The sequence below is a fragment of the Hyperolius riggenbachi genome, chromosome 3, assembly GCF_040937935.1.
Source record: "Hyperolius riggenbachi isolate aHypRig1 chromosome 3, aHypRig1.pri, whole genome shotgun sequence".
Classification (NCBI taxonomy): Eukaryota; Metazoa; Chordata; class Amphibia; order Anura; family Hyperoliidae; genus Hyperolius; species Hyperolius riggenbachi.
The window spans coordinates 413,772,928-413,787,653 of record NC_090648.1 but is presented as its reverse complement, the minus strand read 5'-3'; the positions used below and the strand labels follow the sequence as shown (position 1 = coordinate 413,787,653).

Sequence of the window (14,726 nt, the reverse complement as noted above, 5' to 3'; positions counted from 1 at the left end):
TCCCCAGCCATGACAAACCTAAGAATCATTAAAATCTTCCCAAAATCTTGGAGCGAGTTCCTAAAAAGTTTGGGAGTAAAAATAAAATAAAATCAGTTTGTACCTGACCAAGTGTTCAAATAATATTGAGGTACAGTAGAGATCTGTATCCAGCAGCTTAGTTATAAACATAGGAGCTCACTTCTAGATGCAAGAAAACCTTGCTACTGCATCTCCTTTACACATGCTGTAAAAGTTCAAAAGAAAATCCAGTCCTATGCGATCCTTAAATGTGACATCAAACCCACATGGCAAGAACCAAAGGGGATGGCTTAGGTTAAAATGCACTTATCTTAGTAAGACTCTCCCCTTTGTCATCCAGGCTACAAGATCTTGTCACTAGACACTACTCCTAGTCATAATAGGAACACATTTGTCCAGCTTTGCCATACATTATAAAATTAAAGGCTACCCGAAGTGACATGTAACAAGTGAGATAGACATATGTACAGTGCCTAGCACACAAATAACTATGCTGTGTTACTTTTTTCTTTCTCTACCTGAAAAAGAGTTAAATATCAGGTATTTAAAGAGGAGCTGTTACGTATAGGGTCTCAGAGAAAAAAAAAACATATCAGTAGCTAAATATTGGCTGTACTTACATTACATATGCATTTCACTGTCCACGTTTGGATTTCACAGAATTTTTATATAGTATTTGCAGAGAATGATGCTCCTGACAGCTCATGGCAGGTTCCATGTTTGTCTGTCTCCTATGAAGCCAATTGTGAGGTCATATCCTCCCTGCTTCCTGATGACTCCACTCACAAAAAAGATCGTAATGGACAACGCTACTGTGCAGTGAATATTAATAGGAACAATAGGACTCATGCAGTATACTCTAAGAACTTGTGCCTGTGATTTTTCAGTGCTGTGAGTTTAGGCTGCTGTAATATGAGCCTGTAACTTCTCACAGCCTTAGGGCCTGTTAGGGAAATAAAGAGGAGGACCCAAGGTAGTGCACTGGGGAGAAGCAGCCCCAGAATGCTTTGCAGCCTGTCGTCCTCCTTACAAGCTTGGGAATAACAGCCTTGCTGTTCAGCACACATCAAAAGTAAGAGAGATTTTTAACTTCAGTATTGCCTTTTTGGCTTCCTTCTAAACTGTTTAATACAGGAGGATAGAGGTCTAAATTAGCTTTTGCAGCCTGACAGTTACTCTTTAAGTGGCTGACTCAGTGCTGACTCCTGTTTCTTTAGAGAAGGACTACTATTGAAAAAGACTATAGTGCAATCTTGTAGTACAAAAAATTAGAAAACTGACACATCGCAAAAAAAAATCAGGTAAGTCCACCACTGCCTCCTAAGCAATTTTAAACATTTTAAATATTGTTTTTATCCTTTTGGCGCCGTCTATAATACACTATATATCCACCCATGGTGGAGGGGGATACCCCTTTTTTTCACGTCTACAGAGAGCGACTTTCTAATCCTGAGTGAAGACAGGTCAATCTCCTCACCTGCTTATACAGTGGTTGCCTGGAGGTAACCCGGGTTTGTGAGTGTATATATATATATATATATATATATATATATATATATATATATATATATATATATATATATATATATATATATATATATATATATATATATATATATATATATACATATACATACACACACACACACACACACACACACACACACACACACATATATATACACTACTCACACATTCTACCAATTGCCTAGACTTGCTACACCATATTGGGCTCTTGGTTCTTCCTTTTTTTACAATATTAAGAACTGACTGGTATTGTGATTTGGCTTGATGAATAGTTGTGACAGGCATACGTTTAGAGGCAACAACATGTTCGTTTCGGGCTTTTTTTGTATTATAAATCGCCCTTCATCAGGCCGTAATACACAATTCTGTATGGCTCAAACAGGAAAAGATGCCAAACAAAAAACAGCTGAAGGTAGTAAGTGGCATCTGAACCAACCAGACGCGCAAAGATGGCTTTCCCAATAGCCTATATCAGTGATGGCTAACCTTGGCACTCCAGCTGTGGTGGAACTACAAGTCCCATGAGGCATTGCAAATACTCTGACAGCTCTAAGCATAACTCGGGGAGGCAGATGCATGATGGGATTTGTAGTTTTGTCACAGATGGAGTGCCAAGGTTAGCCATCAATGGCCTATATTATACATCTAAAATTAACCCAATTATAATGCAAGATCATAGCAATTATTCTTCAAAGGCTTCTCATCCATTTGGGGACATCACATAGTAAAATCTACTCCACGCTTGTGGCTGCTTAAGCCTGATGTGGCATAGATTTTACTATACTGGCTCTCGTGCACCTTGCACCACTAAACAAAGCTGTTTAACCACCCTGGTGGTATTGACAAGCTCAGCTCGTCCAGGAAAAACTTGCTGAAAGCGGTATTGACGAGCTGAGCTCGTCAATACTGCCAGGGAGATTTCTTGTTTCTCTGCCCCGCCGGCTGCACTTTTCCCTCATCAGAGGGATTCCCCAGGATGGCTGGATGCCTGTCAGCACGCTGTGGGTAGCGATCTGTGCTACCCACAGCGTGCAGAACTAGCATCCAGCCACCCTGGGCAATCCCTGTGCAACCATCGGAGCAGAGAATGTGCTCAGCAGCGTGCGGGATTCCCCTTCTGTGCTGCGGGTGGCTGGTGCGGGGATCCCCTCTGTGCTGCGGGTGGCTGGTGCGGGGATCCCCTCTGTGCAGCGGGGGGTGTCCCCTTCTGTGCTGGCTGGTAGTGGCCGGTACCGGCGGGGATCCTCTCTGTGGGGAGGGAGGGGGGGCATCCCCGTACTGTGCGTGCGGGTGACCCTGTAGTGTGTGTGTGTGTGGGGGGCGGGTATCCCCCCCTATGGGGCTGGTCTTGGCCGGTCGGGGACACCCCCTTCTGTGCGCGGGGAAGGTAGGTGTCCCCTTCTATGAGAGCTGTGGGTGGCCTCTCCCTCCTCCCTCTCTGTCCCCCGTGCCCCCCTCACCCCCGATCCTGTGTCCCCCCGCCGGATCCCGTGTCTCCCCCCTGTCAGTCAGAAGCCCTGCTTTACTCACCTGAGGGCTTTCTCCTGCGCTGGCCGAGATGGACACCCTCCATCTCCATCGCCGAAGTCCCGGTCTCTGTAATTACAGTACGCGGCTTGGTGACGTCACCAAGCCGCGTACAGTAATTACAGAGAACACGAGACTTCGCGATGGAGGAGGAAGTGCGCCGCTTCCGCCGCAGGAGCAAGCCCTCAGGTGAGTAGTAGATCAGGGCTTCTGACAGGGGGGAGACACGGGACTGGGGGGGGGGGGGGGGGGCACGGGGGATCGGAAGGGATGGGGGGGGGGGAAGAGGAGGGAGAGGCCACCCACAGCCCTCATAGATGGGGACACTCACCTCCCCCCCACCACAGAAGGGGGTGTCCCCGACCGACCATGACTATCCCCCATAGAAGGGGATACCCCCCCACACACACACAGAAGGGCCACCCAGCCACCTGCACGCACAGTATGGGGATCCCCCCCCCACAGAGGGGATCCCCACCGGCCACTACCAGCCAGCACAGAAGGGGAACCTCCCCACAGAAGGGACACCCGGCCAGAGTCAGGGGGCATCGGGGACAATGGGGGGGGGGGCAGAGGCACCCGCAAACCTGGCTCCCTATACATATGACTCCCTACACCTGGCTGCACATCCACATCTGTCTCCTATACACCTGGCAAACATCTTGCTCCCTATATACTGTACCTGGCAAAACATCTGGCTAAACTTTTCCTGGCTAACTACACCTGGCTGCACATCTGGCTAACTACACCTGGCTATACATCTGGCTATACATCTGGCTAACTACACCTGGCTGCACATCTGGCCAACTACACCTGGCTATACATCTGGCTAACTACACCTGGCTGCACATCTGGCCAACTACACCTGGCTATACATCTGGCTAACTACACCTGGCTATACATCTGGGTCGTATACTCACCATTGGCATGCTGATCCCTCGTCGCGTACCTCTGATAGCTTCCCCAGTGCCTTCTTCCATGTCCCTTGGCGGATTTTGCTTCTCCCATGGAGATCACATGTCCCCCGTCGATCGGCGTTGATGGAACCAGTGTCACACAGCATCAAAATCTCGCAGCAAACACTTTTTTTTTTAAATTTAATTCAATACAATAACCTGTATTGAATTCAATATTAAAAAAAAAAGATTGCAAAAAAAAAAATTGGTTGAAAATTATGGGAAATTAATTTAACCACTTTTTGCACGGAAATCCTGGGGAAATAGAACGCCAGGGTGGTTAATGTCTACCATTCAAGAGCCAATTTCACATGGAGAAGGGTGGGTGGTGGGAAAGTTCTCTGGGCCAAAACCTTGCAGCACCAAAAAACTAGTTACATTTTGTCACTGAAAGTTGTTTACTAGTAGTCCGGATTATGTATATCAAGGTTTTGCAGCCCACTACGGTTTGAGGTAACATCGTTCTAGAAGTTGTAAGAGACCATGGTACGTCATTTCGGCGATCGCTCTTCCCATGAAGAGAACAAAGAGTACACAGGAAAGGTTCTAAATGATCCAGAGATTTCCCTGTTCATAGGCAAGTATTTGACTAACTTTAGGTCACTTCACATTTTAACCATTTATGCCTCCAAGACGTAGTAACTACGTCCAGGAGGCCACGTGCGCTCCCGCGCGTGCACTCCCGGCCGCGGATTCGGTAGCCCAGGAATCAATGTATCGGGGCTATGGTGCCCGATCACTGATTCCTCTCCCCCGCTGAAAAAGCGACAGCTTCTCTCGGAAGCTACGCTTTTTCTGAAGCTATGTCCCTTTAAGCGTACATTGTACGCTTAGAGTGACATCATGTAAACAAACTCAAGATTGCCATCTTGTGGCCAAAAAGTAAAACTACAAGTAAAAGTAAAGAAACAATACACAAATATTTCCCCAAATAAAACACTATTTATATCCCACCCTCCCAAAAATGCCCACATAGAATGTTTAATAGAAAAAAACAAAAACATTACTATAAAAAAAAAAAAAATATTTACCTAAGGGTCTAAACTTTTTAAATATCTATGTAAAGATGAAATATTTCTCTCTTTTTTTTTTAATAAGCTTGTAAATAGTGATGGATGCAAAACGGAAAAAATGCTCTGATTTCCAAATAAAATATTGTCGCAATACATTGTGATAGGGACATAATTTAAACGGTGAAATAACCGTGACAAATGGGCAAATACAATACGTGGGTTTTAATTTTGGAGGCATGTTTTATTTTAAAACTATAATGGCCGAAAACTGACAATGAATTCTCATTTTTTCTCTTATTCCTACTGTTAAAATGCATTTATAGTAAGGTAGCTCTTAGCAAAATGTACACCCCAAAGAAAGCCTAATTGGTGGCGGAAAAAACAAGATATAGATCAGTTAATTGTGATAAGTAGTGATAAAGTTATAGGCTAATGAATGGGAGGTGAACATTGCTCGGATGCATAAAGTGAAAAACGACTGAAGGCTGAACTGGTTTAAGTAGGACTCCATTCAAACATTGGTTTTAGTTTTGTCAGGCAATGGAAAAAATTTTTTTTTTTTTTATTAGAGTTATATCCACACTCAATTAGTGTTAAAGCATTCCAAAGCCTTAACACTTGTACAGGGAGTCATGGCACCAAGAGGGATCTTTTAACTATGGACACAAAAGGAAATAAAAACACCTTTTGAAATGTATGGTTTAGAAACTCATTACTAAATTTTCACTAAGTTGTATTGCTCATGAAAGGTGGCAAATAAAAAAAAACAAAAAAAAAACACACCATTCAGCAGTAATTGAAAAAGTCCTTAATGGAGATAGCACCTAGTAATAAGGTGCCTAGCGGAATAGGGTCAAAGTTTATAAAGCTATCAAAAATGGACACTGAAAAAGTAGAAGCAGAAGAACAGTATTGTCCAGAACAAAATAGATGCCCATTAACTGTTCATAAACTATAAACAATGTTAAGCCATTTACAGTCTATCACTGAGACGTGCCTGTGCCCAACTATCTCAATGCTCGTGATATATCTCAATCCAATCGTTCATGGTATGCAAGAGTCTGCAAGCATAATGCCATTCACCCTGGTCGAAACCTGATCAAAGTGTAGAATTGTCTGCTTCCAAGAAAGGGCCACTACCCAACGTACAGCACTAAGCAAGGCATAATATGCACTCTTCTCCAATTCCTAGGGACAGAGCCATTTGGAACCAGAAGCAATGTCTGAATCTGAGTTAGAGAAATTTGTTTGGAGAAAAGTCCCCCTACAAAATACTGTACCCGAGTCCATATAACTCCAACCACTGAGCAATCCCAAAAAATATGAGGCATAGTGCCCTCGGACTGGCAATTAGAGGTCTATGGGAAAATTTTATGTAATCGGGCTGGAGTCCTATACCAACGAAGGGCCACCTTCAAAACCACATCTCTGACTGCTGCAGTTCTAGTTACATTTTTCAAGTGAGTGAACAGTTTGTGCCACTGGACAAGGTCTAGGTCAATTTGACTCATTACTAAATTCATGCAGAGATTTCCCCTTGCTTCCCATCTAGGATACCTCAATAATAATATAAAGCTAAGTGAGAATGTTCTCTTAACAAATTTAACAAAGTGACCCTGAAGCGAGAAAAACCTTATGATATAATGAATTGTATGTTTATTATGGATAATTAATAGAACATTATAAGCAAAGAAAAAAAAAAGTTAAATTTTTATTTCAGTCATATAGGTTTTTTTTTTTTTTAGCATTATTCTCTAATATTTGCAGTTTACAAACTACATTTTGCATTTTAAACTGTGAAACAGAGCAGAGCTAATTACCCTTTGAACTACTCTGCAGTAAAATCATATCTGAAATGGTCTTTCATCGTTTCTTTGATGTAGAAGTACTCCAGAAAATAGCATTGCCCTCTGACAAAATTAATCAAAGAGCTCAGAGAAGCTCTTTTGCATAAAGTAGTAAATTTTAACTCTTCCCGTACTGGAAAACATGCAAGACCCACTAATATTCTATTTCTTAGCTGTACTACACATACAATTCATTATATCATAAGTTTATTTTCACTCCAGATTCCCTTTAATTATAGCAAAGTGTAAACCACATTTTAAAAGGACAACGGTAGTGAGAAGAATATGAAGGCTGCCATATTTATTTTCTTTTAAACAATACCAGTTGCCTGGCAGCCCTGCTGCCCTATTTGGCTGCAGTAGTGTCTGCATCACACCAGGAACAAGCATGCATCTAATCTGCCAGATCTGACAATGTCAAACACCTGATCTGCATCACGCTTGTTCAAGGTCTATGGCTAAAAGTATTAGAGGCAGAGGACCAGCAGGACAGCCAGGCAATTAGTATTGCTTAACCTCCCTAGCATTCAATTTCTTCAAGTGATTCAATTAATTATCATAACATTTTTTCCTGTAACTTGCCAAAATGTGTCAAGCAAGGGTCTAGTATACATTGCAGGAGAGTATTAACGTGTATGCACGTCAATACTGTTCAAAGCAGGTTTTGTATTGACGTGTATAACCATCAAGGGAGGTTAAAAGGAAATAAATTTGGCAACCTCCGTTTCCCTCTCGCTTCAGTTGTCCTTTAAAGGGAACCTTAACTGATAGGGATATGGATGTTTCCTTTTAACCTCCTTGGCGGTAACCCCGAACGTAGTTCGGGGTAAGCCGCCGGAGGGTGCCGCTCAGGCCCTGCTGGGCCGATTTGTTTAATTTTTTTTTTGCTGGACGCAGCTAGCACTTTGCTAGCTGCGCCAGCACACTGATTGCCGCCGCCCCGCGCACGATCACCCCTATCCGTCGTGCCGCATGCCCCCCCCCCAGACCCCGTGCGCTGCCTGGCCAATCAGTGCCAGGCAGCGCCGAGGGGTGGCCCGGGACTCCCAATGACGTCCCGACGTCAGAGACGTCATCCCGCCCCGTCGCCATGGCGACGGGGGAAGCCCTCCAGGAAATCCCGTTTCTTTGAACGGGATTTCCTGATCGGAGATCCTGCGTCTCTAATGCTGGGAATACACGGGTCTCTTCTGGCGCTCAAGCGGCAAAACTATTGAGCAGTGATCGAACATGTCGAAAATTATCTATTTAACCATCTAATTGGCTCAGAATCGAGCCGTGTATTCCTAGCATAATGCTTTAAACAGCCCCTCAACAAGCCTGAAGATCAGGTGTGCGCTGACTGAAGTCAGATTGGATTAGCTGCATGCTTGTTTCAGGTGTGTGATTCAGCCACTACTACATACAAATACTTTCAGCAGGAATGACAAGCAACTGGTATTGTTTAACCCTCCTGGCGGTATAAAAAAATCCGCCAGGAGGGAGCGCAGCAGTTTTTAAAAAAAAAAAATTTTTCCTATATCATGTAGCGAGCCCAGGGCTCGCTACATGATAGCCGCTGCTCAGCGGCATCCCCCCCCGATGCCGCTGAGCAGCGGCTATCATGTAGCGAGCCCTGGGCTCGCTACATGATATAGGAAAGAAAATTTTTTTTAAAACCTGCTGCGCTCCCTCCTGGCGGATTTTTTTTATACCGCCAGGAGGGTTAAACAATACCAGTTGCTTGTCATTCCTGCTGAAAGTATTTGTATGTAGTAGTGGCTGAATCACACACCTGAAACAAGCATGCAGCTAATCCAATCTGACTTCAGTCAGCGCACACCTGATCTTCAGGCTTGTTGAGGGGCTGTTTAAAGCATTATGCTAGGAATACACGGCTCGATTCTGAGCCAATTAGATGGTTAAATAGATAATTTTCGACATGTTCGATCACTGCTCAATAGTTTTGCCGCTTGAGCGCCAGAAGAGACCCGTGTATTCCCAGCATTAGAGACGCAGGATCAGCAGGAGAGTCAGGCAACTGGTATTTTCAAGGTAAAATCCATATCCTTTTCAGTTTAGGTTCCCTTTAATGCATTATGTTGCCTTTAGAGCTTGCAGCATTCTCACCAGGATGATTATTGAAGGGCGCCATCGGCCCAGGCATCCATATATTTCGCCAGACACTGTGTGGAGTGCAAACAGGACTTAATTGTTCAGCCATAGAAAAACCTGACCTATGTTCTAAACCTCTCATGCTATTCAGAAGCAAAAGCTTAAGAGAAGTTTAAGGCCAGTTGCACGCCTGAGGTTTGCGATGCAAGCATCACAAAAATAAGGCTTCATACAACCCTGTGCACTGCGTCGACTGAACCGTGAAAGTCTCCACCAATTTACATAGCGCGGAAGCGTACTGTGGAGTGACGCAGTGCGCAAGAGGCCTAAATAAGGTAGTAAAGGACCAGGTACCTGTAATGCACAGCCTCTGGTTACTGCTTCATCAGCGTTCAACGTTGTACTGACTTCTTTACCAAAGAATCGCATTATTCTCTCTTTAACAGCAGGGGTACGTGTAGCGCCACCAACTATTTCTACTGCATAAACATCTTCCTTTTTTAGCTCTATTGGAAACAAAGAGTTAAGTGAGAGAAATTGCCACAATCATGACTTCTGTAATCTCAAAATTACATTCAGATTAATTGATATAGTACATTCTTTCCATCTACAGTATACTGCGTGGGTCATCTGGCTACCTGTAGTGCAGGGGGGGGCGAGAGAAGACACCCTATACTTTGCTACCTATCCCCGGGAGGGCTGCATCTTGCTACCAAATACTAGGGGCTCCTCTTGTTACAGATACTGGGGTTCCATTTGGCTACATATAGCAACCCAAGACTTGGGGCTCCTCTGGTAACCTAAGCAGGGTGTCACATCTGTCTGTCTATCTACTTATACTGGGAGGCTACCAAATACTAGGTGCTAGAGCATTTTACACCTTCCCCATACCCCCCCCCCTCCCCCCCATGAATTCACTGATCAGTTTTACTTACTGGCTTGTTCCAAGACGCTGCGCAGAGGAGCTTCAATCCGAGACAGTATGCTATCACACATTTCTTCAAAATGACCCCTTTTAGGGGGAAAAAAAAATGAAAAATTATAGATCCACTGGTGCAATCATTAAGCAAAAAAGTTTACCCCCCACACACACACAAAGAAAAGTCAAATATGTGGATTATATCACCATACACACAACTCCATAACACTGAATATTTTTGTCCTCTGCAAACATGGCTGTATAGCTTTGCCAGGTCTTCAATGCTGAGAACATCATCAAGATCAGCTAAAAACCCTTAGCTCAATGCTCAGATGAACAACAATTTATTTTTAACTGCTTCTACTGCAAGATAAAATGCACTGAGCAGAAAAATGTTAAACTTGCATAAAAGCTTGTTTAGGTCTCTTGCAAAAATAAACAGAAAACAAATTCAGACGTTTTCCTAGAGAAGAAACAGATGCAGCACACTACACGCAATATTTAACGATTTAACATAACACTGAATCACAGGTGGGGGAGGGAGGGGGGGTGGAATCTGAATGAAGCCCATGGCAGCTAGATTACCTCTTCCATAGACTACTGTTGCTGCTCAGTCTTCGGGATCCCTCCCATTCCCTGTCTCTGGTCTACGTACAATTGGATTGCTCAGTCTTTTCTGGAAGTTCCTCAACGCATACAGAACGTGCACAGCAGAGGTAAGGGCTTGCCCATGACAGATTTCTTTCACTGCACATGTGCAGTTCAAAACTAGTGAATGTGCAGTTTAGAGTTGCTCATCGCTGCTTGGAGGAACTTCTGGGAGGCTTCGAAGAGACGAGGGCAATGCACAGTAATGGGAGGAACCCAGAGTCAAGGATCAGCATCAGGAAACAAAGGAGGAGGTAATTAGCCCACTATGGTCATCATTCAATATCCTCCCAGATTCAGGTGTACATAATGTTGCATCAACTCTAAATAAGTTGCATCTCATTGACCATCCCCTATACTTAACACTGAAGTGCAACCGCTCCCAAAATGCTGCAGGACCTGATTTTGTGAATGGGAAAACCTATCACTCTGGTGTGCACAAGCCCATAGAAATACAATGATGTGAAAAAACTATTTGCCTCCTTCCTGATTTCTTATACTTTTGCATGTTTGTCACACTTAAATGTTTCTGCTCATCAAAAACCCGTTAACTATTAGTCAAAGATAGCATAATTGAACACAAAATGCAGTTTTAAATGATGGTTTTTTATTATTTAGTGAGAAAAAAAAAATAAAAAAAATAAAAACCTACATGGCCCTGTGTGAAAAAGAAATTGCCCCCTGAACCTAATAACTGGTTGGGCCACCCTTAGCAGCAATAACTGCAATCAAGCGTTTGCGGTAACGTGCAACAAGTCTTTTACAGCACTCTGGAGGAATTTTGGCCCACTCATCTTTGCAGAATTGTTGTAATTCAGCTTTGAGGGTCTTCTAGCATGAACCGCCTTTTTAAGGTCATGCCACAACATCTCAATATGATTCAGGTCAGGGCTTTGACTAGGCCACTCCAAAGTCTTCATTTTGTTTTTCTTCAGCCATTCAGAGGTGGATTTGCTGGTGTGTTTTGGGTCATTGTCCTGCTGCAGCACCCAAGATCGCTTCAGCTTGAGTTGACGAACAGATGGCCGGACATTCTCCTTCAGGATTTTTTGGTAGACAGTAGAATTCATGGTTCCATCTATCACAGCAAGCCTTCCAGGTCCTGAAGCAGCAAAACAACCCCAGACCATCACACTACCATCACCATATTTTACTGTTGGTATGATGTTCTTTTGCTGAAATGCTGTGTTACTTCTACGCCAGATGTAACGGGACACGCACCTTTCAAAAATTTCAACTTTTGTCTCGTCGGTCCACAAGGTATTTTCCCAAAAGTCTTGGCAATCATTGAGATGTTTTTTTTAGCAAAATTGAGACGAGCCTTAATGTTCTTTTTGCTTAAAAGTGGTTTGCGCCTTGGATATCTGCCATGCAGGCCGTTTTTTCCCAGTCTCTTTCTTATGGTGGAGTCGTGAACACTGACCTTAATTGAGGCAAGTGAGGCCTGCAGTTCTTTAGATGTTGTCCTGGGGTCTTTTGTGGTGTCTCGGATGAGTTTTCTCTGCGATCTTGGGGTAATTTTGGTCGGCTGGCCACTACTGGGAAGGTTCATCACTGTTCCATGTTTTTGCCAGTTGTGGATAATGGCTCTCACTGTGGTTCGCTGGAAACCCAAAGCTTTAGAAATGGCTTTATAACCTTTACCAGACTGATAGATCTCAATTACTTTTGTTCTCATTTGTTCCTGAATGTCTTTGGATCTTGGCATGATGTCTAGCTTTTGAGGTGCTTTTGGTATACTTCTCTGTGTCAGATAGCTCCTATTTAAGTGATTTCGTGATTGAAACAGGTGTGGCAGTAATCAGGCCTGGGGGCGACTACAGAAATTGAACTCAGGTGTGATAAACCACAGTTATTTTTTTAACAAGGGAGCAATCACTTTTTCACACAGGGCCATGTAGATTGAGTTTTTTTTCTCACTAAATAATAAAAACCATCATTTAAAACTGCATTTTGGGTTCAATGATGTTATCTTTGACTAATAGTTAATGGTTTTTGATGAGCAGAAACATTTAAGTGTGACAAACATGCAAAAGAATAAGAAATCAGGAAGGGAGCAAATAGTTTTTCATATCACTGTACAGTAGCCAAGCTCTTAGAAATCACTACAGCTTTTTCAAACGCTGAGAAGCACTAGGAGTGTACTAGCCCTTACAGTCATCTGGCAGAAAGTCTAGTCACCCATGTAAATAGACCAATGAAAGTGTGCATTAAATTCACAGAGATACAGACTTCATTCAGAGGGTGGGGGGGGGGGGGGGGGGGACTTCATTCAGAGGGGGGGGGGGGGGGGGGGGGACAGGTTTAGCAAATGTGGGTTAACTACCTGTTCATTGTTCCAGAAACATCAATATCATTCATGAAACATTCAATATTTAGAGGCAGATCTGAAGCATTTGCACTCATCAGTTTCTTGAGCTTTTCACATTCCTGAGCAAGTCGCAGCAAAGGCCGAATGTTAGACTTGATATCTAGTTTGTACTTCTTGCCAAACTCTTCACAGAAGTAGTTAACCAGAACATCATCGAACTTTCTACCACCAACATATGGGTCAAAGGCAGTAGCTAGAACCTGAAAAACATAAGGACAAATTAGAGACTATACTTAAAAGGACATGTGAAACTAACACTGCAGAGAATGACATACAATTAGTTACCTACTGCATAAGTTATGGGAACTAAGGCAAACTACGGTCAGGGTTAATACACTGTTTATTACCTCCAACAACAATACTTCTCAGGAGGATCTCACCCCCCCCCCCCCCCCCCAAAAAAAATCTTCCTGTATAACAGATCTTTTGTAAGGGCCATTCCCCCCCCCCCCCCCCCCCATTAGAGTTTCCTCCTCCAACATTTTCAATAAGGTCCTTAATACTCCCCTTTTCACTTTGGCCTACCCCCGCACTGGTGCTCTAAACCTGCAGCTGAACTCTGGTCCCCTACGTTTCGTGTCCCTACCTCTTCCTCTAGATTGTAAGCCTTCGGCAGGGTCCTCTTCCTTGTGCCTCCTGCCTGTACATGCACCTCTATTACCGTACATCCATCCTATGGATCTGAGTAAACTCGACTAGCCTAATCTCCATGCTCCCATCCAGTGACTGACTAAGCATTACCTAGTACTGATATTGTACTGCGTGATCTGGTTTGCATGTATTCCTGTATGGTCTTATTGCTGTATGTCACCCCTACATATTGTCTGTAAACTTAAATGTCCAGTACTGCGTAATATGTTGGCGCTAAATAAATAAAATAAAGGCTGATGCAGGAGGGTGGTGAAGGATTAGTTTAAAACAGAAAATGCTGTGTGTATGAAGTACACACAGAACACCTTTCAAAAAGACTTTGCCGTTTTCTTACAAGGGGCCTCTGGACCTCTGAATCAGTTCACAATGCAACATGAATTGCAGTACTCAAACAATATTGATACCACAAATAGCTACTATATATCCTACTATATAGCCCACTACTGTACCCACTCTCTAGCAACCCCCAGAGGACTGCTAAAGCCGAAACCGGTCAGAACTGACTAGAGAGTGGGCATCTCAAGGTTTTTACTATTTGTATTATTAGCACTTCTAGTGCTTCAAGGCTTGTAATTTAATGGGCCCCTGTTATACAGGATCCACCATTGCTTTTATCCCTGGTGATGGTCACCTTGTCTTTGAGAGCACTGAGGACTGCAGGGTTTTGCTTGCTAAAGCTGATTGTACAGCCCACAATGAATTTTGTCGGCTACCCTGCTTGTGTTGAGTTTTTTGGATAGATTAGTCTGATCTACTGTCTAGACTAGAGCATCTTTGCTGCAGCTTTTCTTTAGTGGTATCCATTGGTGTAGCGCTTGTACTTTGTTCACAGCCAAAGTAGTGGCGTTCGAATGTGGATTTCCTTATTTGGAAACCAGGATAATGCCGGCTTGGATGGTGTAAACATTGGAGTCACGTGAAGCGTGACATGGCATGCAACTCATTAATATAAAAAGAACAGACATGGATACACTGAAGATGCCCAACCTAGCCTTTCAAAATGCCTACGTGCCCTTTAAAGAGAACCTGAGGTGTGTTATCTACACACAGAGGCTGGGTCGGCCTATACAGCCCAGCCTCTGTTGCTATCCAGATCCCCCCTAAGTTCCCCCTGCACTCTGCTATTCCCCATATGTCACAGCCGCGCTGTGC

At 43.6% G+C, this 14,726-nt stretch overlaps 1 protein-coding gene across 1 annotated transcript in view; it reads right to left on the bottom strand.

The window, feature by feature from the left end:
* HSPA4 (heat shock protein family A (Hsp70) member 4) overlaps positions 1-14,726 on the bottom strand; it is a 92,231-nt gene that overhangs the window by 22,209 nt on the left and 55,296 nt on the right. The window contains exons 7-9 of the mRNA XM_068277476.1: positions 12,879-13,123; positions 9,921-9,997; positions 9,340-9,491 (exon numbers count right to left, since the gene is read on the bottom strand). Of these exons, the coding sequence (XP_068133577.1) occupies positions 9,340-9,491; positions 9,921-9,997; positions 12,879-13,123 (474 nt within the window). The remainder of the gene's footprint in view (positions 1-9,339; positions 9,492-9,920; positions 9,998-12,878; positions 13,124-14,726) is intronic.